The following is a 24,629-nucleotide window of genomic DNA, read 5'->3' as shown; positions in this document are numbered from 1 at the left end:
GTGAAGAAGACTTTGCAGAGACAATAGGAATTGCAAGTTACTGCAGACCTTTCTGTGGCCATGCTAATCTTCCCATGCTTAGTGTGAGTCCTCTTGGGAGCATATCTGGTGCATCTTTGCATCTCCAGCAACTAGTTCTTTGCTGGACATAGTGCAATAATTCGATAAAAAATGAGAAATATAATTAGATGAATGAATGATTTGTCACTCAAACTTCCACTTTATTTTTTTTCTATGTTTATTATAATTGAAAAAATAGTACTGTGTCTGAGCATGTGATTAACCCAGAAAGTGGTTTATTGGCTTTTAGAATTATGCCAGAGTAGGTATTCTGAGTTTCTTTCTTTGCACAATAAGTAGGTAAGGGTAAAACATACTGTTGATAGTAATTTTAGTCTCATAATAACTGAAATTAAATTTTAAGGACCCACCTTCCCTATCAAAAAATCAAAAATGAGGATGGAGGAGAAACACAGCTGTGATTCTGATAAAGTGGACATTCTCTGAGAGTAGATTTCTCAGCGCTCTGAAAGCATCATTGTCAGGATCAGCATACTGGACCATCATCCAAAAAGTAGAGCTGATCCTAGGTCTCCTGTCTTAAGGAAATAGTTCAAGGAAAACTGAAGTGGTACCATTTCAGCAGCAGCCTCTGGCTACTTGCAGATGTACATATAAATTATTTCTGGAGAAAAGTTTTCAAAATTTAGGACCCAAAGACACCAGAGACTATGATCAGTCAATAATATCACAATCAAAGAACATGAAACGCAGGAAAAAGTAAGACATGAATGAACCAGCAGAAACAATCAGCAACAAATTTAGAATCCCAAGAACTATATATATTAAAGAATCATACATAGAACAGTTATATATGGAATGTTAAAAAGAAATAAGTGAAATCATGAAGGTGAGGAAAAGATAAGAACAGGCAGATTGTGGGGGTGGAATGGAACTTCCAAAATTAAAAAAAAAATCATTATTGTAAGAAATATTGAACCAGTGGATTAAAACACCATACATTTTAAATTTATATATGCATGTATATATAAGTGGTATACAATAATAAAATGAGAAATTTAGCAAAGAGACAAATAAAAGGAAAATATAAGAAGAATAAAAGATATGGAAGATAGGATAACAGAATTGAACATATAATCAGCTGCATTTTAAGAAAAAAGAATGGACATCATGTAATACATGAACCATGGCTATATATATGTATATATATATGTATATGTATATGACAAAGAATAATAAAATGAGACACTTAGCAAAGAGACAAGTAAAAGGAAAATAAAAAAGAAGAATAAAAAGATTTAGAAGATAGGATAACAAAATTGAACATACACTGAGCTGGATTTTAAGAAAAAGGAACAGATGTCATATAATACCTGCATGAATCTGGCTTTAAGTTGTCTAGGACCAATGAATCCATGGAGTATAGCATATCCAGTATAGGAAAAATAACAACTCGTGTTTCTAGATATGTAGAATGCACAAAATCTATAGTAGAATTGCAGAATCTAAAGGATATAGATAAAGGTGACAGTTTTAAAATTAGATATGAGACCACTGAGAAAGGAACAGTTAAAATTAAAGCAGGTTTCTTAGCACAAGAGAAAACAGAAAATTTAAGAATATTACCTTTAGAGTTATGATAGAAAACATTTAACAACCTCAAATCATCTAGGAACAAAGGTGAAATAAAGGCCTTCAGAGATAAAGAGCTCATCACCAAAAGACCTGTCATAAAGGAAATTTAAATTATGGACTTCAGTAAGAAGGAAAATGATGACAAAAGGCTAGTATAAGAAACCAGAAATGAATAAGTTAAACAGTAAGCATACATATTGTTTTTGTTGTTCAGCCATGAAGTCATGTCCAACTCTTTGTGACCCCTTGGACTGCAGCATGCCAAGCTTCCTTGTCCTTCACTATCTCCTGGAGCTTGCTCAAACTCATGTCCATTGAGTCAGTGATGCCATCCAACCATCTCATCCACTGTCATCTCCTTCTCCTCCCACATTCAATCTTTCCCAGCATCAGGGTCTTTTCAAATGAGTCAGTTCTTCGCATCAGGTGGCCAAAGTATTGGAGTTTCAGCTTCAACATCAGTCCTTACCGTGAATATTCAGGACTGATTTCCTTTAGGATGGACTAGTTGGATCTCCTTGCAGTCCAAGGGACTCTCAAGACAGTAAGAATATATTAATATAGTATATCTTAAACTAACATTTCTCAAGTATGTAATGTAGAGCTAGTCTTAATACGTGTATTTTTTTCTAATCACCATAGGGTTGTATTGTCAGATCAGTTTGGAAAATGTAGCATATATTTCCTGTCTCTGGAATTTAATGAAGCACTTGAGCATAATTAAATGCTTGGGAGATACCTACAGAAAAGTAATCTACTTAATATTACTTAACTTAGTGCTTTCCAAATTTATTTGATCCTGGTGGTAGATATAGGTATGCATACTTCAATCTTCCTTCAAGAGAGAACCTGCTACAAGAGTTCCTCCAGCTGCTGTGGCATCCACTGTTCTTCCCAAGCCTCTAGGAGTAGAACCAGACCTCTCTTGACAGATGCAGAACCTGTTTGAGGCTCCCATTTATCTGGCCAGGACTCTCACAATTGCACTGCCATCCAATGCATTTTCAACACCATTGTATTCTCCACCTCTCTCTTTTCATAGGAATCAGACTTTGACTGTGGTCTGAAAGCTCTCCTTGTCTGCTTGACCCCTTTCCTTGAACAGGTTTTACCTGCACAGGTATTTCCCTCCTTCAATGCCTTTACTTTCAACGTCATTTTGGAATCTGCTCCCCAGAAGACTCAAACTTACATGATCATAAGACGTTTTGTTCTTTAACCATAGCAACACATGTTCCTTGGAAATAAGGACCCGTGGAAAGCTTTTTGGGAATTGCTGTTTTAAGCCAAACTCTTGCTGCCAGGAAATTGTACAAAAACTTTTGTTTCGACCCAATCATAGTAGGAAAATATTATTTTAAGATTATATATGTATATACTTTTTTCCTCTTTATCCTTTTTTTTTTTTTGCTTTTAGATTAAGGGGTATGAAAAAATAATCCTCAGTGCCAAAGTAAATCAATCCGATATTTTCATTAGGTAATTTTGCCATTCTGAGTGTAGTTTTACTTCACTGAAGCATGAATTCAAAGCAAGAGGGATAAGGAAGAAAAAGAGTAAATATGTTTTGTTCTGCTTTTATTAATTTTTAAATGTTGCAGAGTTGTATATCTAAATCAAATTAAATAATTCATTATAAAATTCTTATTCAAACATGAAAAAAATCTAAAAAAGTAGATATAGTTTATTGAGCATTGTAAAATATTCTACTCCTCAATAATCTGTAATGAGAAACATTTTTCAGAGTCTTATTCCTTTTAGATTTAAAGAAAATTTTAAATGATTTAATAAGTAGGCAACTATTGGACAAAATGCTACAATAATAAAACCAAAGTCTCTCTGACTTTGAAACCAATACCTAGAGATGTCCTCCTTGGAGTCATCATAAATCATTTTTCCAAAGTGAGCAACTGAAATGTCAACAATATATAAACTATCTGACTAAATGACTCACTCATTCATTGAAATAGGCTTACCAAATTCTTAGATAGCAAATACTTGTGCAGATAGTGACTGCCACCATGAAATTAAAAGACTCTTGCTCCTTGAAAGAAAAGTTATGACCAACCTAGACAGCATATTAAAAAGCAGAGGCATTACTTTGCCAACAAAGGTCCATCTAGTCAAAGCTATGGTTTTTCCAGTAGTCATGTATGGATGTGAGAGTTGGACTCTAAAGAAAGCTGAGCACCAAAGAATTGATGCTTTTGAACTATGGTGTTGGAGAAGACTCTTGAGTCCCTTGGACTGCAAGGAGATCCAACCAGTCCATCCTAAGGGAAATCAGTCCTGAATATTCATTGGAAGGACTGATGCTGAAGCTGAAACTCCAATACTTTGGCCACCTGATGCGAAGACCTGACTCGTTGGAAAAGACCCTGATGCTGGGAAAGATTGAAGGCGGGAGGAGAAGGGGACAACAGAGGATGAGATGGTTGGATGGCATAACCAACTCAATGGACATGAGTTTGAGTAAACTTTGGGAGTTGGTGATGGACAGGGAGGCCTGGTGTGCTGCAGTCCATGGGGTGGCAAAGAATCGGACCTGACTGAGTGACTGAACTTAACTGAACTATGCTAGGTATTATAGATTTATGTTAGAATAAGCCTCAAATTCTGAAACTTGCAAAAATAAATTAACTTGGAATTCATTTCCAAATACCTATCATGCTAAAACATATTTGGTTTCAAAATTACTATTTTATTTTTACTCAGAGTAATTAATTCTTTTGGATGGGTATATTCACATCAAGAAGACTAAATTCATTGTTTTAATGAGTTAAAGTTTAAATGAACCTCTCTTCCTAAGGCATTTATATTGGCTATTTTTGAAAATGCCTTTATCTTAATGGTTTAAAATGTCCTTCCTCAATTCTCTTGTAAGTGAGACTGAGTTAACAGCCTATTATTATGTACTCCTTACTGGGCTGTTAGTACCTTTACAGTCTTTCAAAGAATACACCTGCTGCTCATAAAAACATTTATGTTGCTACAGAATTTGGCTGTGTTTTAAAATCATGTATTTACAATGACCTTGTAGAATCCACACTGATCTAATATTTTCAGAGGAAAATAAATAAGAATAGATATCTGCCCATTTACTTGAGAATATCACTGGAAAATTAGAAAATTTCATTATCATTCAAGTTCTAATATAGGAAAAGTTGGTTTTCTCTAATGTTTTTAACTTTCTTGGTGGACACTATTTGAGTTTAACTGTTTTACCTTGAAACTTTGTCTCAATTTATGTATGTTGAAAAAGATAAGTTTATGTTCATATATATATATATATATATATATGAATTTGTGTGTGTGTGTGTGTGTGTGTGTGTGTGTGTGTGTGTGTGATTAAAGCTAAGTTTCTCTGGTCATGTCCAACTTTTTTGCGACCCCTTGGACTTAGCCCACCAGGTTCCTCTGTCTGTGGGATTCTCCAGGCAAGCATCCTGGAGTGAGTTGCCATTTTCTTCTACAGGGTATCTTCCCAACCCAGGGATCGAACCTGCACCTCTTACATCTCCTGCATTAGCTGGGAGGTTCTTTATCACTAGCGCCACCTGGGATACACACACACACGCACACACACACACATATAAAGCTAATGACTTAAATACTATTAGAAATATCATTATTTCCACAAAATGATTGAAAATGTGAGTGAGGATATTAAAGTTAACTTGGATACTCCTTAAGCCTTTAGTAATAGGAAATCGTTAAGTCTGTAATTAGAAAATGTTAAGCTTTAGGTTGCAAAGAGTCAGATTGGACTGAAGTGACTTAGCACAAGCTTTAGCTGAGGAAGTATTCTGCAGTCCTTCATGGTTGAATGCAATATAAATTGTTTTTGGCTAAGTTTCAGTTGGCAAAGGCAAATTGTTCCTAGAACCTATGTTTCATCCTTCTATATAACACAAGGACATTTAAAGAAGGCAATCCACGCATTCATTATTTCCATATGTCCCTTGATTCTTGTTATTTTGTGGGGTAAATCACAGCAGGTAGGTGGAGGAAATCTTTCTAATTTGCCCAAATATGTATAACTATTAGGACTGCTGCTACCAACAACCTCGTGCTAAATTTCTTAATATTTAGTGAATTATGCATCATAACATTTTTACCTTAGCATATTTAGTGGCTACATATTTTTAAAAGACCACCATATAGTCCTTCTGAAGACTTAGTTCAGTTGCTGGTTAGTACCGTGGCTAAGGTTTTTTTTTTCATTGCTCTTTTCTATCTGTAACATGGCAAATAGGTGTGACAGACATAATGCCTCATAGCTCCTGGAACATGTCACATTAAGGATTATTACAAATCACTATTTTTAACCTCAAAATGGTGCTATTGTACCAGTGGGAGCTACATTAACAACTAGTCAACTGAACATGACCACAGATGCAAGTAACTGACTTGAGGCCCAAGTAATTAACTCTAAAGGAGGATCTGTCACCTGAAGAAATTTCTAGACATTGGTGTTATTCTCACCCATAGATCTCAGCTGCACCACTAATCGCATAAGGCATCCGACTCCTGGGCATTCAGCTGATTTACCCTACTAACTCTATTGACATGGGACTAAAAGAGGAAAGTTTCTGTAGCTCTAAGTGATCTACTAAATAACCAATGCAGTTCACATCGATAAACTCAGAATATAATTGATTATTAAAATATGTCTTACTGTAAGTGACAGATGTTTCCACCAACTACATATACATCTATTTCATAATATCAATAGCAAAATAACCATTCTATCTCATATTTGAAGAGGATACTGTAGTTCAGAATATACTTTTATATGCATCTTATTTGATGCATCACAGCAATATTGTGAGGTGAATGAAACTAAGGTTTTTATGTTTATTTTTTATCTGAATGTGCTGTGGATCAGTAATATTATGACATATTTACATTCACCTGTCTGTGAATCACACAAAGACAGCACTGTATCTCCAAATTTCAGCTCAAAAGAATCAGATAATTAGATGTGTAAGTTGATTAAGTTTTATGTATTAAAAGAGAATCTTCAAAATACCTTCACCCAATCTAGTGACAAAAATATAGAATCCCATGTTAGATTGAGAATTCCATATTTGATTGAGATCTATGAGATACAGGTTAATGGTCAATCTGCTTGTTCCAGTTATCTATCATTGCATAACAACACCACCCCAAAAATGTAGTGGCTTAAAAATAACAACAAGTATAGCATCTCATGAATCTATGGACCGTATAATTTGAACAGAACACAGCAGGAGATGCTCCACAATTTCTGGGACCTCAGCTGGGATGACAGAAAATAGGTTAGGGGCTGGAACTCCTGAAGAAAGGCCACGCTTAGGGTCTCATCATCATCCCCTCTCCCACCACCTCCCTCTGACCTCCCCCACCTCACCAGCTGTCTCTCCAGGACTCCCCCAAGTGGCTATTCTGGAATTCTCCACAGCTTGTCGGTCCCAGGCTAGTCATACTTCTTAGATTGCAATGCAGAGCTCCAAGCCAAAAGTGAAAATTGCAGAGACTGGGCTAGTAACTGAAATTGCTCACTCCTACACTATTTTATTGGTCGAATCAGTCACAGGCTTGACAAGATTCAGGGAGTGAGGGGCAAAAATCTGACTTTTCAATGAGAGGAGTGTCAAAGAATTTGCCACTGTCTTTGCTGTACTACTTTATTTTTACCTATATAATATTACATGCTTTGTTTCTAGTTTGTACTAATCTAAAAATAAATATTTTTCAGTATGGGCAAAGCAATTTACTAATGTTGAATGTGTATGAAATTCTAGAAGTTTAAAACTATTTTAATAATTGTATATGGAGATATGTGGGGTTAAAAAAAACCAACTAGTTAATTTAGAAAAGTAAAGCAAAAAGAAAGAAAAACAGAAAACTATCACAAAAAAAAGTCTTTCAGTTTTTTGAATCTGGACTATACATTGGGTTGTGCCAGTGTGGTTACTGCAAATAAAACAGAATTATAGGATCAGATTATCCACTATTAAAAGTAAGGTAATTTCTGCAGGTGCAATGAAAAAGAATCCATTACTAGTACCACCAACCCAAATACCAACTGATGAATACTTAAAATGGGCAACATCTGTGACCATGACCCAAGAGCAAAGACTTCTTCAATTGACCCAGATTATATTTTAATTTATCCTAAATTTAATTTATTGATTCATCAGAGACAATTTCCTCTGATTTGATTTCAAAACTAGTTTATATGTAGAGTAAATAAATTATATATATATATATATATCCATTGTTTGATAATGAAGGAGCTTAAAATAGTATTTCTGGAAAATGAGCTTGCTTTGCCCTGAATTCCTTTTCTTGCCTTTAACACCATCTGTAGTTATCTCCACATTATATCAATATGTTTCTTTGGATTCAACCACCAGCAGTCAACAGTGGAACTAAAAGAACCATGTGTGTGTGTGTGTGTGTGTGTGTGTGTGTGTGTGTGTGTATGTGTGTGATCTAAAAGAACCATGTGTGTGTTTGTGTGTGTGTGTGTGTGTGATCTGTGGGAAGCTACAAATTACTGTAATCTGTTTATTAATATTATATTACTAATTTTCTGTCATTAATGACAGTCATGGGATATTAGTTTCCAGTCACAATATCTTGATAAACCTATACTTTGTTGTGTTTGAGTATAAACCTTGAAGCATTCATTTGATACACATCTTAATATTACCGGTCCTCTAAGGAAATTTAAAGACAATGACTGCCTTAGATCAGTAACTGAAAATATTGAGTTATTTAGAGAATAATGGGATGATTTTCAAGTCACGATGATATCACTTACAAAGAAGGTTTAAAATCCCTCTTTGAGGAAGGGGGACTACATTCCTTGAAACCTAAATTATGCTTTGTAGCTTTGTGCATTGATCTTAACAGATATCTTTCTTTCAGTTTTAAACAAAACAAATATATCTGTCATCAGATCATAATTAAGATCCATCAAAAAATATAACAAAAAAATTAAAGTCTCATCATAGCAACAACGTACATTTAAATGCAAAGATAAAAATGAAAAATAAATCTTTTCAAAATAAAAATGAAAAATAAAGAGGAAAGTGTTTTTTCCTATTCTAGGTGAGACTAAGGCATTCTCATGCTTGTACATTTAAATGAATTTCTGCCTCCTTTTCAATGCAAGAAGCAGCTCTGATGTCACCATGTTATGCAGCTGCTTTGGACAAATGTTAAGACTTTACACAATACTCAGAGAAGATATTTTTTCATGGAGACTTTTCCACAGAGCTTTTATTTTTCCCTTTGTATTCTACTGGAAATTTCACTCTAGTGGAATGCTATCTTCTCTTTTATTCTTATCTATAATTTTTACCTTCCTTATTATTCACTTTAATTCTGTCAGAATAACTAGCAATGAAGTGATAGCTTTGGAGTCCTGTCACCTGTGTTTACTGTCCAGTTATTTCATTTTCAAAGACTTGTTCTCTACTGGTCTTTGTACTTCTTATCTATCATGTAATCCAGTTAACACTATTGTGAAAAAATTAACTATGTACATTCTGTGTACTCTATATTTTTCTTCTCTAAAATCCATGTTATTGTATCTGTATTTTTTTTAATCCACATCCACAACTGGGAAGAATTAATCAAAGCAGCATGCATATGTTGCTTTTCCCATTTTGTGTCACTCCATTCAGCATTGCTCTTCCAACTGTTTAACTTTGGAAACATTCATTCTGACGTTTGGAGTACTGTTTATATTTGAAGAAGTCAACATATGTGTAGTGATGCTTCCAAAGACTCTGTGTTTTTTTCTTCTCAGGGGCATTTATTAATAACTTGTCTTAATTTTATGATAAAATTGCTTCTTAATGAGCTTTTATATAGCTACCTTAGTATCACTGATATTACTGATAACTACTGATATCAGCAGATATTTGAAAACTTTTCTAAAATATGTCTAAACTAAGCATAATTGTCAAATATTCTTATAGTGAGTATAACTTCCTTTCAATTTCTCACCTTTCAGATAAAATAATTTTATCCCTCCTCAATACTTCAATAAATATGAATTTTTAAAAATGTTTTGTTATACATATATATTCCCTCCTTTTCCTATGTATGTTATCAATATCACCAAATTTATGCATAGTTTTAAAATTCTTATGAATTACTCAAGCCTTAAGAAAGAATGATAAGTTCCAGGTGTTGTCTATGATATACTTTTAAGAAAATCATGGTTTCCTCAGTGTGTATGCCTAGAAGTGGTATTGCTGGGTCATATGGCAGATCTATTTCCAGCTTTTTAAGGAATCTCCACACTGTTTTCCATAGTGGCTATACTAATTTGCATTCCCACCAACAGTGTAAGAGGGTTCCCTTTTCTCCCACCCTCTCCAGCATTTATTGCTTGTAGACTTTTGGATAGCAGCCATCCTGACTGGTGTGTAATGGTACCTCATTGTGGTTTTGATTTGCATTTCTCTGATAATGAGTGATGTTGAGCATCTTTTCATGTGTTTTTTTGCCATCCGTATGTCTTCCTTGGAGAAATGTCTGTTTAGTTCTTTGGCCCATTTTTTGATTGGGTCATTTATTTTTCTGGAATTGAGCTGCAGGAGTTGCTTGTATATTTTTGAGATTAATCCTTTGTCTGTTGCTTCATTTGCTATTATTTTCTCCCAATATGAGGGCTGTCTTTTCACCTTGCTTATAGTTTCCTTTGTTGTGCAAAAGCTTTTAAGTTTCATTAGGTCCCATTTGTTTATTTTTGCTTTTGTTTCTAAAATTCTGGGATGTGGGTCATAGAGGATCCTGCTGTGATTTATGTCGGAGAGTGTTTTGCCTATGTTCTCCTCTAGGAGTTTGATAGTTTCTGGTCTTACATTTAGATCTTTAATCCATTTTTAGTTTATTTTTGTGTATGGTGTTAGAAAGGGTTCTAGTTTCATTCTTTTACAGGTGGTTGACCAGTTTTCCCAGCACCACTTGTTAAAGAGGTTGTCTTTTTTCCATTGTATATCCTTGCCTCCCTTGTCGAAGATAAGGTGACCATAGGTTCTTGGATTTATCTCTGGGCTTTCTATTCTGTTCCATTGATCTATATTTCTGTCTTTGTGCCAGTACCATACTGTCTTGATGACTGTGGCTTTGTAGTAGAGTCTGAAGTCAGGCAGGTTGATTCCTCCAGTTCCATTTTTCTTTCTCAAGGTTACTTTGGCTATTCGAGGTTTTTTGTATTTCCATACAAATTGTGAAATTATTTGTTCTAGTTCTGTGAAAAATACCGTTGGTAGTTTGATAGGGATTGCATTGAATCTATAGATTGCTTTGGGTAGTATAGCCATTTTGACAATATTGATTCTTCCAATCCATGAACACGGTATATTTCTCCATCTGTTTGTGTCCTCTTTGATTTCTTTCATCAGTGTTTTATACTTTTCTATGTATAGGTCTTTTGTTTCTTTAGGTAGATATACTCCTAAGTATTTTATTCTTTTTGTTGCAATGGTGAATGGTATTGTTTCCTTAATGTCTCTTTCTGTTTTCTCATTGTTAGTGTATAGGAATGCAAGAGATTTCTGTGTGTTAATTTTATATCCTGCAACTTTACTGTATTCATTGATTAGCTCTAGTAATTTTCTGGTAGAGTCTAGGGTTTTCTATGTAGAGGATCATGTCATCTGCAAACAGAGAGAGTTTCACTTCTTCTTTTCCTATCTGGATTCCTTTTACTTCTTTTTCTGCCCTGATTGCTGTGGCCAACACTTCTAAAACTATGTTGAATAGTAGTGGTGAGAGTGGGCACCCTTGTCTTGTTCCTGATTTCAGGGGAAATGCTTTCAATTTTTCACCATTGAGGGTGATGCTTGCTGTGGGTTTGTCATATATAGCTTTTATTATGTTAAGGTATGTTCCTTCTATTCCTGCTTTCTGGAGAGTTTTAATCATAAATGGATGTTGAATTTTGTCAAAGGCTTTTTCTGCATCTATTGAGATAATCATATGGTTTTTATCTTTCAATTTGTTAATGTGGTGTATCACATTGATTGATTTGCGGATATTAAAGAATCCTTGCATTCCTGGGATAAAGCCCACTTGGTCATGGTGTATGATTTTTTTAATATGTTGTTGGATTCTGTTTGCTAGAATTTTGTTAAGGATTTTTGCATCTATGTTCATCAGTGATATTGGCCTGTAGTTCTCTTTTTTTGTGGCATCTTTGTCTGGTTTTGGAATTAGGGTGATGGTGGCCTCATAGAATGAGTTTGGAAGTTTACCTTCTTCTGCAATTTTCTGGAAGAGTTTGAGTAAGATAGGTGTTAGCTCTTCCCTAAATTTTTGGTAGAATTCAGCTGTGAAGCCATCTGGTCCTGGGCTTTTGTTTGCTGGAAGATTTCTGATTACAGATCCGAAAGAGACACGTGCACCCCAATGTTCATCGCAGCACTGTTTATAATAGCCAGAACATGGAAGCAACCTAGATGCCCATCAGCAGACGAATGGATGAGGAAGCTGTGGTACATATATACCATGGAATATTACTCAGCCATTAAAAAGAATTCATTTGAATCAGTTCTAATGAGATGGATGAAACTGGAGCCCATTATACAGAGTGAAGTAAGCCAGAAAGATAAAGACCATTACAGTATACTAACACATATATATGGACTTTAGAAAGATGGTAACGATAACCCTATATGCAAAAAAAGAAAAAGAGACTCAGATGTATAGAACAGACTTGTGGACTCTGTGGGAGAAGGCGAGGGTGGGATGTTTCAAGAGAACAGCATCGAAACATATATATCTAGGGTGAAACAGATCACCAGCCCAGGTTGGATGCAGGAGACAAGTGCTCAGGCCTGTTGCAATGGGAAGACCCAGAGGGATGGGGTGGAGAGGGAGCTGGGAGGGGGAACCGGGATGGGGAATACATGTAAATCCATGGCTAATTCATTTCAATGTATGACAAAAACCACTGCAATGTTGTAAAGTAATTAGCCTCCAACTAATAAAAATAAATGGAAAAAAATAAAAAATTTAAAAAAAAAAGAAAATCATGGAATCAAGCTTTAAACATTGAATTTCTAAATTTTCACTTAAAAACCATTATATTTATAGAGTAATAGAGCACAGAGTTCCCTGGAGAAGGAACTGGCAACCCACTCCAGCATTCTTGCCTGGAGATTCCCATGGACAGAGGAACCACAGACTACGGTCTGTGGAGTCGCAAAGAGTTGGATATGATGGAGCGATTAACACACACAACACAGCACAGAAGGGAAAACTATATCCCATCTGTACAAGGGTAGGTTACATGCATACAGGTGGGAAATTTAAAACTGAAGAAATATTAATATATATGTAAGTATTAAAATATATTTCACCTCAAATCTTAGGTTTTCAAGCATATTGTTCTGCAAAATATTTTTTGACAAGTAAAATATCAGCTCTTCTCCACAAAGTTATGAAGAAAACAAGTCAGCAATACTGACGTAACATTATTGTGTTTTGGTTATGGAAGTACCATCAGCCAGTAAAACAACTTTTTCTCATCTCTCATTTGAAATACCATTAATTTATGCAAACTAATTTTAAATTGCTGTAACAATATGTATAATTTTAAATCTGTATACATAGAGCAATTAATTCATCAATTTACTTGTTCAATATATTTGGCCAATGTATTATGAAAGTTTTTAAGTGGCTCAGTCGTGTCCGACTCTTTGTGACCCTGTGGACTGTAGCCCATCAGGCTCTTCCGTCCATGGGATTCTCCAGGCAAGAATACTGGAGTGGGTTGCCATTTCCTTCTCCAGGGGATCTTCCCAACCCAGGGATCGAACCCGAGTCTCCTACATTGCAGGCAGACACTTTAACCTCTGAGCCACCAGGGAAGCCCATGCTAGAAACATTATCTTTTAAGCAATGAGAATATAGTGGTTAACACGCAAGTAAAACACATACAAAATCTTTAAAAAGACCTCTCAGAGCATCTGCAGAATTACTTCAAGGCACAAGCCTACATTGCCCTATTTTAAATGAACTACCTTTTTATAATAGTGCCTAAAAGAAAGAAATACTGCTAAACACATCTACTGGGCCTATAAAAGGGTTTTATATTATATATTATAATATATATAAATACATATGTATTTATATAAATATTCATATATATAAATATTTTATATATTTTTTCTTACAATAAGCTTAAGCCTTTGTGATGGTATAATCATCTCAGTTCTCATAGACTAACTACAATTAGGACTCCATTGGTCTCATCCTAGCACCAGTATTTTGTAAAGGTCACATTGTAATAACTTACCCATTTTTCCCTAAAAGTAAATTCCACTTTTCAAGCAATTAATTATCTGCTTATAAGTTAACTGTTTTCTGAAAATCAACCTGAATGCATAATTCTTGATCAATATACTTCTTGCATCAGCTGTACTTTGCTACTATCTGTACTATTGCTCAACATTTGACGTTCAGGAATGAATTTTAATTTTCATTTTAGGTGAACATTAGATGGAATATAAGGAAAAAAGTCATGAATGGTTTTAAAAGTGATTAGAGTTATCTCCTGTTTTGGATTACTGGGGTAATCAAGAGTTGATTATAGTAAATTATAGCTGTGGTATACTAAATGATACTTCTCTGAAAGTGCAGTCAAAAGTAGTTGTGTACTTAGAATATCTACTTCTATATTTTTTTACTCACACTTAATTTGTAATTTTGTCATAGCAGTTGCCAATTTTTACTTAAAAATTAAAAAAGAAATACACCTTACCCACTAACTTAGTACACCCTACCAACTAGCTCTTTTTCTCCCCAAGTTAAAAACTCCATCTTGTAAACTTAAATGAATGTAAGAAAAGAAAGCAACTCTTTTGGTTACCAACAAAAAACCCAACTCTGATGATTACTTAAGGATGTCAAAATGTCTAATCCAAGGCAGAGTAGAATCTTCTAGACTCAGGAGTGCAGCAATCAGAAAAGCTGAGGTTATTCAATATAATTCTATCTTCTCATTATGAATTAAGTATCATTGGAGAAGAAATCCATAAGCATTTATGCTTTCTTTTCTACTTGAGGCAATCATCTTTGTTGGGCACTGGTCCCATTTTCCCCTGATTGTGGGGCTAACTTAGATCTGGTCTCCAGAGAATCAGTGTGAGCTGGAAGCCACCCCTACTAGCACTTCCACATTGGAGCACAGTTCTAGTAGTCCAGTTCCCAATGACATGTGACCAGAGCTGCACCATATGTTAAATGATGGCTAGGTATTCCTTTGTGGATATCAATCAGTAGATATGTATTAATATTAAACACTATCTATGCATCCAACACTCCTTTGCTTTTTTATTTTATTTTGTTCTTTGAAGGAACTGATAACACGTTTTTGAGGCTATTGCCGCCTACTTAGGGGTATATATTGGTACACATTGAAATAACGAGAGGAAGGAACCAGATAGTATAAAATTATTCTGTCATTCTTTGAATCATTTCTTGAAAATTATGTAACAAAAGAAAACAAAAAGCTTAATTTCCCCCTGCCACCCCGTGATCTGTTTGAAAATTGAGAATATTATCTTACACAACATATATTAAAGAGTGAGGTGAAGTGAATTGAAAGTTGCTCAGTCATGTTCGACTCTTTGTGACCTCATGGACTAAAGCCTACCAGGCTCCTCTATCCATGGAATTCTCCAGGCAAGAATACGGAGTGCACTGCCATTTCCTTCTCCAGGAGATCTTCCCAACCCAGGGTTCAAACCCAGGCTTCCCTCATTATAGGCTGATTCTCTACTGTCTGAACCACCAAAGAGTAATAGACTTAAATTACAAACTATTGTAAAATGAATAATATTAATATACATATATATCCAAACTTTTTATATGACCCATGCAGAAAAAGAGAAAGAAGAGATGAATAAGTGTAAAATAAAAAATTAATGAAACTGAATCAAGAAAAGTGTATTTAATTTATAAAAAGAAAATCCAGTGTTTTTGAAGACTGATAAAGTAGGCAAGCTTGACAGGAAGGAGGAAGACAATATTTATGAAAGAGATTTTCAATGAAAAGTCAAGCCTAATTGTAAATTTAGATATATAAATGTAATGGATAATTTTCTGTTGATTAACAAAAATGAATAGGAAGAATATCTGAATATAGGATAAAATAATTTTAAAACATAGCCAAATATCTGTCCCGGAAATGATCTATCTCAATTGAGTTTTCAAGGAACAGATAATTACCATGTTATATCAATTATTTTAGAAAATTAAAAAATGAAAAAGTTTCATAATATATTCTCTTAAATATAGCCTAACTCAAATAGTATAAACAAATATTGATAATAAAAAGGAAAAATAAGAAAACTCTAGGCCAAGATCATTTAAAGAGAGGTATAAAAATTCTGTTTGAAATATTTTCAAATTGAATCAGACTGCAATAAAAATGTTAGAATTATATTATAACCAGATGTTAACAAGTAGGGATTATATTAGGAATGCAAAGATAGTTCTTCATAAGTTTTACTACATTAAGGTGAAAAATGTATAATTACTTTTGCAAATACAGATAAATTGTTTTATAACATTTAATACTCATTTCACATTTTAAAAGCATAATACAAACAAAATTATAGTGTAAGAAAAAAAGAAGAAAAGTTCTCATCTAGATACCTATTAAAAACCTAAATCAAACATAACTATATTTAACAGTTATGCGGTAACAACTGATTCATTCAAGAAAAAAGAAAATCAGGCTTCTGCTTTTACTGTTGCTATGTGGAATTCTACAAAAGATCTCTCTATTGCAATAAGACAAGATAAATAAGGGACTTGCTTTTTTATACAGCAGGCACTTATAGATTTACTCATATAAGTGTAAGTAAGTGTTAGTCGCTCAGTCGTGCCCGACTCTTTGCGACCCCATGGACTACAGCCCACCAGGCTCCTCTGACCATGAGATTTTCTACTGGGCAAGTATACTGGAGTGGGTTGCCATTTCCTTCTCCAGGGGATCTTCCTAACCCAGGAATTGAACCCGGGTCTCCTGCACGGCAGGAAGATTCTTTACCAACTGAGCTACAAGGGAAGCCCCTTAGTCATATAGGTCTTGCATATTTCTTGTCATAAACTATAAGGTTTTTGTTGCTATGGTAAATGGAATATTTTAAAATACAATTTTACTGGGCATTGCCAGTGTATAAGAAAGTAACTGATAATTGTATGTTGGCTAACTGACTTATTAGTTCTAAATTTTTTCAGTTAATCTTCTATGGATTTCTAGGTAGACATTCATAATTAGCAGAGAGAAAATAATGGCTTATTACAGCTCAGTCATTAGGAGAGTCATTTTCCACATATTAAAAAGAAATATTGTTTTTAAAGTTTAGTAAGACAATTAACTTACACTTTAGGAAGAGCCTGTGTACCATATGGTTTGCCTAGAGTAGAATAAGATTCTCTCTCTAAAGAGCTCCTAAAAAAGAAACAGATTAATACTTCTTTGGAATGAATCAATAAACTGATACAAGAATGGAAATGGATGACTTTTTGGAACTATAAGCTCTTTTATAATTATGTCTATCTTACAGACACAATATAAGTTCAGTTCCTGGACTCGCATAGCTCATTCTGCTGCTCTCTTTTACAAATCCTGCAGTTGGAGTGCACTGGGAGTTGGTGACTCTCAAAGAACATTAAAAGACCTCATTCTAATTAAATTCAAAAATAAACTGAAGAACCAAGCACAATGCCCATGTATTAATTTTAGGGAAGCTGTCCTTTCCAGAAACTAATATATTTGTTTCAACTTCAACAGCAAGTGGGAATCCACATTAGTAATCAGGAAATTACAACATCAGAGTAAAAATATGAAAAAGCTTAAGGAATCTTTCAGCCAGGGTATGATAAGTACCTACCCCCACGTAGGATTCATTTGTGATAATGACCTTTATTTATTTATTTATTTTAATAATTACCTTTAAAATAAAAGCCACCAAATTCAGTATCCCTCTTCTTTGGAAAATAATTATTAAACTCTAACAGAATCTAGTACACAAGCTTTCCTTTAACTGTAGGTCATGTTAAATGACTTCATTTAAGTGAAATATTTTCAGATTTGTTTATACCATTGTTTAGACAACAAGATTCTTTGATAACCTTTCAAACTTTATGTTTCTAGGCTATGCAGTTCTTGCTTTGTCAGGAAAAATATTTTGCTGCAGATCATGTTCTAAATGTGGTTTTGATTTGTTTAGTTTTGAGAAGATTATTGTGGAGACATTTCAACAGTCTTCTATCATGAATTTGTTGATGGATTGTGTATGTGTGAGAGAGACAGAGAAACATAGATGCGGAGTGAAAAAAAGAGACACAAAAGTGGAAAGAGACAAGCGACAAAAAATAACTTAAGCTAGGGGTCCCCAACCCCCTGGCCAAGAACTGCTGCTGGTCCCCGACCTGTTAGAAAGCAGGCCACACAGCAGCAGGTGAGCAGTGGGTTAGCAAGCAAAGCTTCATCTACATTTGCAGCCACTGTCCATCACTCCCATTACTGCCTGAAGATCAGCAGTGGCATTAGATTATTAGACTATTAGATTATCATAAGAGCACAGATTCTACTATGAATTGCACATGTGAGGGATGTAGGTTGCACACTCCCTCCCCTACACCTAAGTCTGAAGAAAAATTGTCCTCCATGAAACCAGTCCCAGATGCCAGAGAGGTTGGAGACAGCTGACATAGAGGACCCCTAGCAGAGCTATTAATATCCACTTTTTTAAAAAATTTTCTTAGGAATCTATTGCTTCAGTCTTCTATCCAGCAGAACAGGAACTTTACCATTGGTTTAATTAGAACATTGATATTAAAAAATAATGATTGTGGTAGTAGAGTGCTAATTTTTAATAGTACTTTTCCCTATTCCTGATGACTGAAACTTGGCATGACTTGAAAGGATAAAGAAAAATCCAACAGTGCTTTAATCTGTCCTCTTAGGGCTGTTCTGTGTATAAAGCCAGGCAGGATACCATCATACATCAACAATTCTAGAAGAATCTCCTGGACATTATCAAGCAAATTCTATTCCCAGCCCCAAATAGGAATAATATGCTTTGAAAGATTGGGTGAATTATTAACATAAGCCCCTTGGAATTTCATGGAATCTGTCCATATGACATAATGTCAAAATAGAAAAAAAAAAAAAAGCAGAATGATTAGATGTGTTAACCTTAATAGAAAATAACTTTATCTTTGATATTACTACTTGAAATTTTCAATGTTGAGAATTCTTGCTGTCACTGAGGACCTTTTATTTAAAAGTATTCTAATGCCATCAAATCATTCCTATCCGGTTCATGGTTCAGTTCAGTTCAGTCGCTCAGTCGTGTCTGACTCTTTGAGACCCCATGGACTGCAGCACACCAGGCCTCCCTGTCCATCACCAACTCCAGGAGTTTACTCAAACTCATGTCCTGCTCCACAGTCCATCTTAAATTTAAAGTTATTTCTAGTGATTAGATAATCAAGAACATAAAGTGTGTAAAAATAACCTTGGCTCAAAGTCTAATTTATAAGCACTTTTGTGCTACATGTATCTGCTTGACTTGGGGATAGTGAAAAATCACAACTTTAACAGAAGCCGCCGACTAGTTATGTGACTTGCTTTAATAAGTGACTTATTCTTTTTGGATCTGTTCCATCATATGCTAAGTGAGACCAAAAATATTACTAGTTCTTCTTGCCATAAGATTATTATGAGTATTACATAAAGAATGTGTGTGAAAATACCTTGAAAACTGTAAAGCATTGCATAAATCATGGTTGTTACCTTATGACTGCTGGTATATATGTAGATCTATATGTCTGTAGCAAAATCCCTAAAACATAACTTTTAACCACATGTATAATCAAATTAGTTTAAAATTTAAGGAAAAAAATCTTATAGAAATCCGTTCAGACCCAAAGACTTTGTGTGTGTGTGTGTGTGTGTGTGTGTGTGTGTGTGATCAGCCAACGACTTTAAGAGAAAGCAAACCAGTTAAAAAGTGACCACTTTATGGGCCTATTGAATCTACTTCCATAAGTGGGACTGGGAAACCCAAGAGAGTAAGATGAGGCATGATGAGAATCAGTCACAGCAGAGGAGAGCAGGCTTCTATTTCTGACATAAAAATTACAGAATATAATTGCTTAGGTAGAACTTTGGTAATTATGTAAGCCAATCTACTATAGTGCCCCAGAACCTTACCCTAGTGAGCATTCAATAAACATCAGTGGAATTAATGAATTTTCTGTATGAGCAAATGAATGTCCTGGAGGTGACTTACCAAGGTACATAATAGAAGCAGAACCCAAATTGAGCCCAAGACAGGAGAATTCCAACCCAGAATTATTTACGTGCAGCCTTCTGTTGATACAGATCACATTACCTTTGGTTACAGAAAGATAGAGCCATAGTGACTAGACACCTGAGCCTATTTTCTTTTCACTAATTTAGGTTTCAAATTGAATGCTAAGAAGGTCCAGACTCTAGTAAGAACATCCCTGTTAGTGACCATGAAGTGTTGACTTGTATATAGATAAAGCTTAGAGCATTCTAGGTAAACGGAAGATTCAATGTGACAATAAGATTAGACTCCCAGGAAAACTAGATTCTCAGAAGCTGGAAAGGGGTAATCTTGAGTCTAAGATGCAGGATCTGCCCTTGAGAAGAGACCTTAAATAAATGTCTCCATCTCTAGAGAATAATAGATGCGTGTTCTGTTTGACAGTAAATGCCCTGTATTCACACTGTTTAGTTCTGGACTTTGTTTTTAGTATATGTGGATACCAATATATAAACTAGAAATTGTGCACACATTTATTTAAGAAATGATATACATATCATTACATTAAGCGCATTGCTACTAAGTATTTTGTCCCACAATTGATACTATTAGCCATGCTTATCCAAGGGGAAATAGTGCAAAAACTGTTTCATGTTCGGCCAATAAGCATTAGTACATAAGACTGCCAGCATTATCTTACCGCCGTCCAGTGTACTTTGCAACCCATGGGGTTATGCCTTTGAAACTTCATTTAATGTTATTTATTTACTGCCCGACAACCTGTTTTGACCCTTAAAAGTGTGCAAATAATAACTCACAAAGACTAAAAAATAGTATATTTATGGAAAGTAGTAAACGCTTAGAACTGGTTAATAATATATCATGAAAACTTGTAAAGTACAGTAGTGCAATACTTAGAAATTTGTAGACTTACACTGTATTTGAAAAGATATACTGACAATTAGTGAGTTAAGCATGAAATCTAAGAAGTTAGAAGACAACATAATTAATAGAAAGAAGAAAGAAAATAATTTATATTAAGATATTAAATGAAATAGAAAGCAAAGAATGATAGAGAGATAAAAAAAAGCCAAATGTTGGTTCAAGCTTCAGGAAAGCTTGATCAAGAAAACAAGTACTAAATTGAATAACATTAAGAATGAGAAGACTTTACTATGGATTTACCAAGGATGAAGAGCTTGTAAGATAGTAATATGAACACTGGAATATATTACCTAGCAAAGTTGAAGACATAAGTAGCATACAAATAGCAATTCCATATTGTACAAACTCTAGGAAAACCCTCATACGTCCCTCTTCAGGCATGCTCAGACCTGATCCCTCCTGGATCCGTGGCAAAGCACCGTCTCTGCCTGCTCACAGCTACTTTGAACTGGAGTTGCTGTGTCACAGAAAGGGAATTAAGCAAAATTACTCTGGGACCGTAGTGCCCTATGCTTGTCATGGACAAGTGCTAACTTCGTTTTCTAAGAGCTTGGAAACACCAGGAGGAGAGAAGACTGCGATGCCCTGGAAGGAGGAATTCTCCTGACTGCTCTCTGTGCTGCCTTCCCTGGCATGCTCAGAGGAGGCAAGATGTGGGGCAGGGCAGTAGCCCTGTGATGCTGTGATTCAGGCAGAGGATCCATGTGAGCATACTTCCTACTTAGTGATTTTTATTCCAGGGATGTAGTTACAGACATCTGTGTAACTGTAGATATGCTAAAACCTATTTGCAAAAGGAGTCCTTTGCTCCTGGTAACTTTACTGAGTAATAAATTACTATTAAGTTATGTTTTTATTGGGGCTTCCTGGGGCTTCCCTCATAGCTCAGTTGGTAAAGAATCCACCTGCAATGCAGGAGACCCTGGTTTGATTCCTGGGTCAGGAAGATCCGCTGGAGAAGGGGTAGGCTACCCACTCCAGTGTTCTTGGGCTTCCCTTGTGGCTTAGCTTGTAAAGAATTCGCCTGCAAGGTGGGAGACCTGGGTTCGATCCCTGGGTTGGGAAGATCCCCTGGAGAAGGGAATGGCTACCCACTCCAGTATTCTGGCCTGGAGAATTCCATGGACTGTATAGTCCATGGGGTCTCAAAGAGTCAGACACGACCGAGCGACCTTCACGTCACTATGTTTTTGTATTGTTATGGGGCCATTCTAAGTTAACCTTTCAATCTGTATCTGTATCCTGTCTCCCTAAGGATAAGACTAAATTCCTTTTTCAGAGTTTTAAATTCTCTCAATCATAATTACTTATTGTGAAATGCTACTGAGAATACACAGTAACTCTTATGTTGCAGAAAATTATTTGAAATATGAAATATTCTCCTCTTCTGTTTAAGAATGAACAGTCATCCAAAAATTCTTCCAAACTTCTACCTGAAACGGGATCCTCTCTTCCAGTAGCGCATGCTCAGTTGGTCAGTCATGTCCAACTCTTTGCCATCTGGTGGACTGTAGCCCACTAGGCTCCTCTGTTCTTGGATTTCCCAGGCAAGAATACTAGAGTAGGTTGCCATTTCCTGCTCCAGGAGATCTTCCTGACCCAGGGATTGAACCTACATCTCTTGCATCTCCTGCATTTGCAGGTGGATTCTTTACCACTGTGCCACCGGAAAAACTTTTTTCTGCACTGTATGGGTGTTAAGCCCCCTAATTATTAAGATCTTGATCTTAGAAAGCTTCTTCTTTAAGGCCTTAGCAGATAATTACTGCCATTGATGATTTTATAGACTTTGTTTTCTTGGATTTTATAGCAGGCAGATATTTATTTACTTTCTAATCTAGAAGTGACCTAGGGATAAATATAAGTTGCAGTTTATCTGTTCTGTCCTTTTACTTAAAGTGTTGCTATTGTTAAGTCATTTATCTTTGTACTTTGTGTTTAATAAACAGTTCTATTTGGAGTTAGATGACAAATGCAGTTCCTCAGCTAGACAGAGAATAACCATGTAGCATGTAAAGTTCTGACAAATATGGCCATAAAATTTAAAAATGACTTTTAAGATAAGGAATTTTTTCAAAAGTAGCATAAGGGAAATTATTTTCATAGTTACATAGTTACATAGTTCTTGTAGCATCACTGGACAATAAATGCAGTTTGATACATTCTGTATGTAGATTTTTATAACTTTGTTAATCTGGAAGGTCTTCTGGACAACAGATTTTTTCAGGCAAAGGCTAAATGGGATCTTGATGGAATATGACAGATCGAATATAAGCATCAAATGAGTGATTTAATTAATGATCTTGAAAGTTATTTCTATCTCTGAGAATCTCTAGATATATTACAATGAGAATAGTAGAGAATTAATTCAAGGACCTGGTGGCCTAATTTGACCTATGAATTTAGAAGAGTTGTTCATATTTTTTTTTCAGCTACCCTATTAGAACACCATAAAGTTATTGAACAGTAACACTAAACAAAAATAGAATTGAGTTTAATGTGTTCCCAGCACCAGCGTATCATGGACAGTCTCTTAAAGGCACAAGTAAATTGTTCTGAGGTTGTGGACAAGACAAACCACTTAAGAGACTCTGAGTGACTAGGGCATTCAGTTAGTTGTGGTTCCTGTTAGTGAGGAGAGAGAGTCAGTTAACTGCAGGTGACCAGGAATCAAGCCTCCAGTCCTGCCTGATTTCTCAGGAGTGCTGTCTTTTATACTCTTCTCTGTCTTTGATGCTCCCTCGTGGACAAACTGTAAAATCTACCTCACAGTCATGATGTATCTTGTACATCTTTACAAAATAAACAGGGGTATTTTTTCAGAAGAGTCAATTCTCCCTCAAAAGGAAATTTTCATCGTATTATGTCTTAAGTTGCATTAACTTCAGTATTACTACTGGGGATTCACTGAGTTTCAGAACAGTGCAATTGATTTGGGATAAAAGATTTCAAACTTTAAAAAGCAATTAATGTATTTTTCCTTTTACCCACAGGTCTACCCACGGATAGCGCCGGCATTTTGGCACTACCTGCGGGTAGAAGTGAGTAGCGGGTACTTGAATTCTCCCACCCTTGCTCCTTGCACTCTGCTGGTGTGGTCTGACCTAACGTGCCCATTTGTTTAAGATGCCGTTGCCATTCTGTGTACACGTGCTCTCACGTCACCACCATGCCTTAGAGTCGGGTCAGAAATCCAAATCGCCAAAACTACAAATGCAGTTTATATAAGACAATCATCATTCTCAATAAATTGCCAAATCAAGGCCATATCATATGCATCATAATTGATAAATAACTAAATGCCAAATTATGGAAAACCATGCTTGTACCACTTTTTAATCAATAGTTTTGATAGAGCATAATTCCTCAGCTTAATTTTGCAGTGTCTCCAGGTGAAAGTAGAATAACTGCTTCATCCCCTTTCTCTTCTCTTCTTTGTCCCCAGGAGCATGAGCAACTCACCTATTCCTCCACGAGGTCCAAGGCTCCCAGTGTCATCATCACAGGTCTCAAGCCAGCCACCAAGTACATTTTTCATATCCGAGTGAGGACTGCAACAGGATACAGTGGCTACAGTCAGAAGTTTGAATTTGAAACAGGAGATGAAAGTAAGTTTCATACAAAAGTGTAAAGTAAGATGTTAATTTAAGTGTGGTTTCAGTCTGTCCTGATAGCTGAAAATCTAATGTCCCAAATTTTGAATGG

At 35.4% G+C, this 24,629-nt stretch overlaps 1 protein-coding gene across 9 annotated transcripts in view; it reads left to right on the top strand.

Annotated features, from left to right (window-relative positions):
- The window catches only part of EPHA6 (EPH receptor A6), a 938,174-nt gene that overhangs the window by 588,269 nt on the left and 325,276 nt on the right, over positions 1–24,629 (top strand). For 6 of the 9 annotated variants that reach the window (XM_070455027.1, XM_070455029.1, XM_070455026.1 and 3 more), the window contains 2 exons: positions 23,918–23,965; positions 24,370–24,532. In XM_070455027.1, the coding sequence (XP_070311128.1) occupies positions 23,918–23,965; positions 24,370–24,532 (211 nt within the window). The remainder of the gene's footprint in view (positions 1–23,917; positions 23,966–24,369; positions 24,533–24,629) is intronic. The other 3 variants (XM_070455030.1, XM_070455034.1, XM_070455028.1) reach the window with 1 other exon arrangement.

The sequence above is a fragment of the Odocoileus virginianus genome, chromosome 25 (genome assembly GCF_023699985.2).
Source record: "Odocoileus virginianus isolate 20LAN1187 ecotype Illinois chromosome 25, Ovbor_1.2, whole genome shotgun sequence".
NCBI classification, from domain to species: domain Eukaryota; kingdom Metazoa; phylum Chordata; class Mammalia; order Artiodactyla; family Cervidae; genus Odocoileus; species Odocoileus virginianus.
The sequence above is the reverse complement of the archived record's forward strand: the minus strand, read 5'-3'. Positions and strand labels throughout refer to the sequence as shown.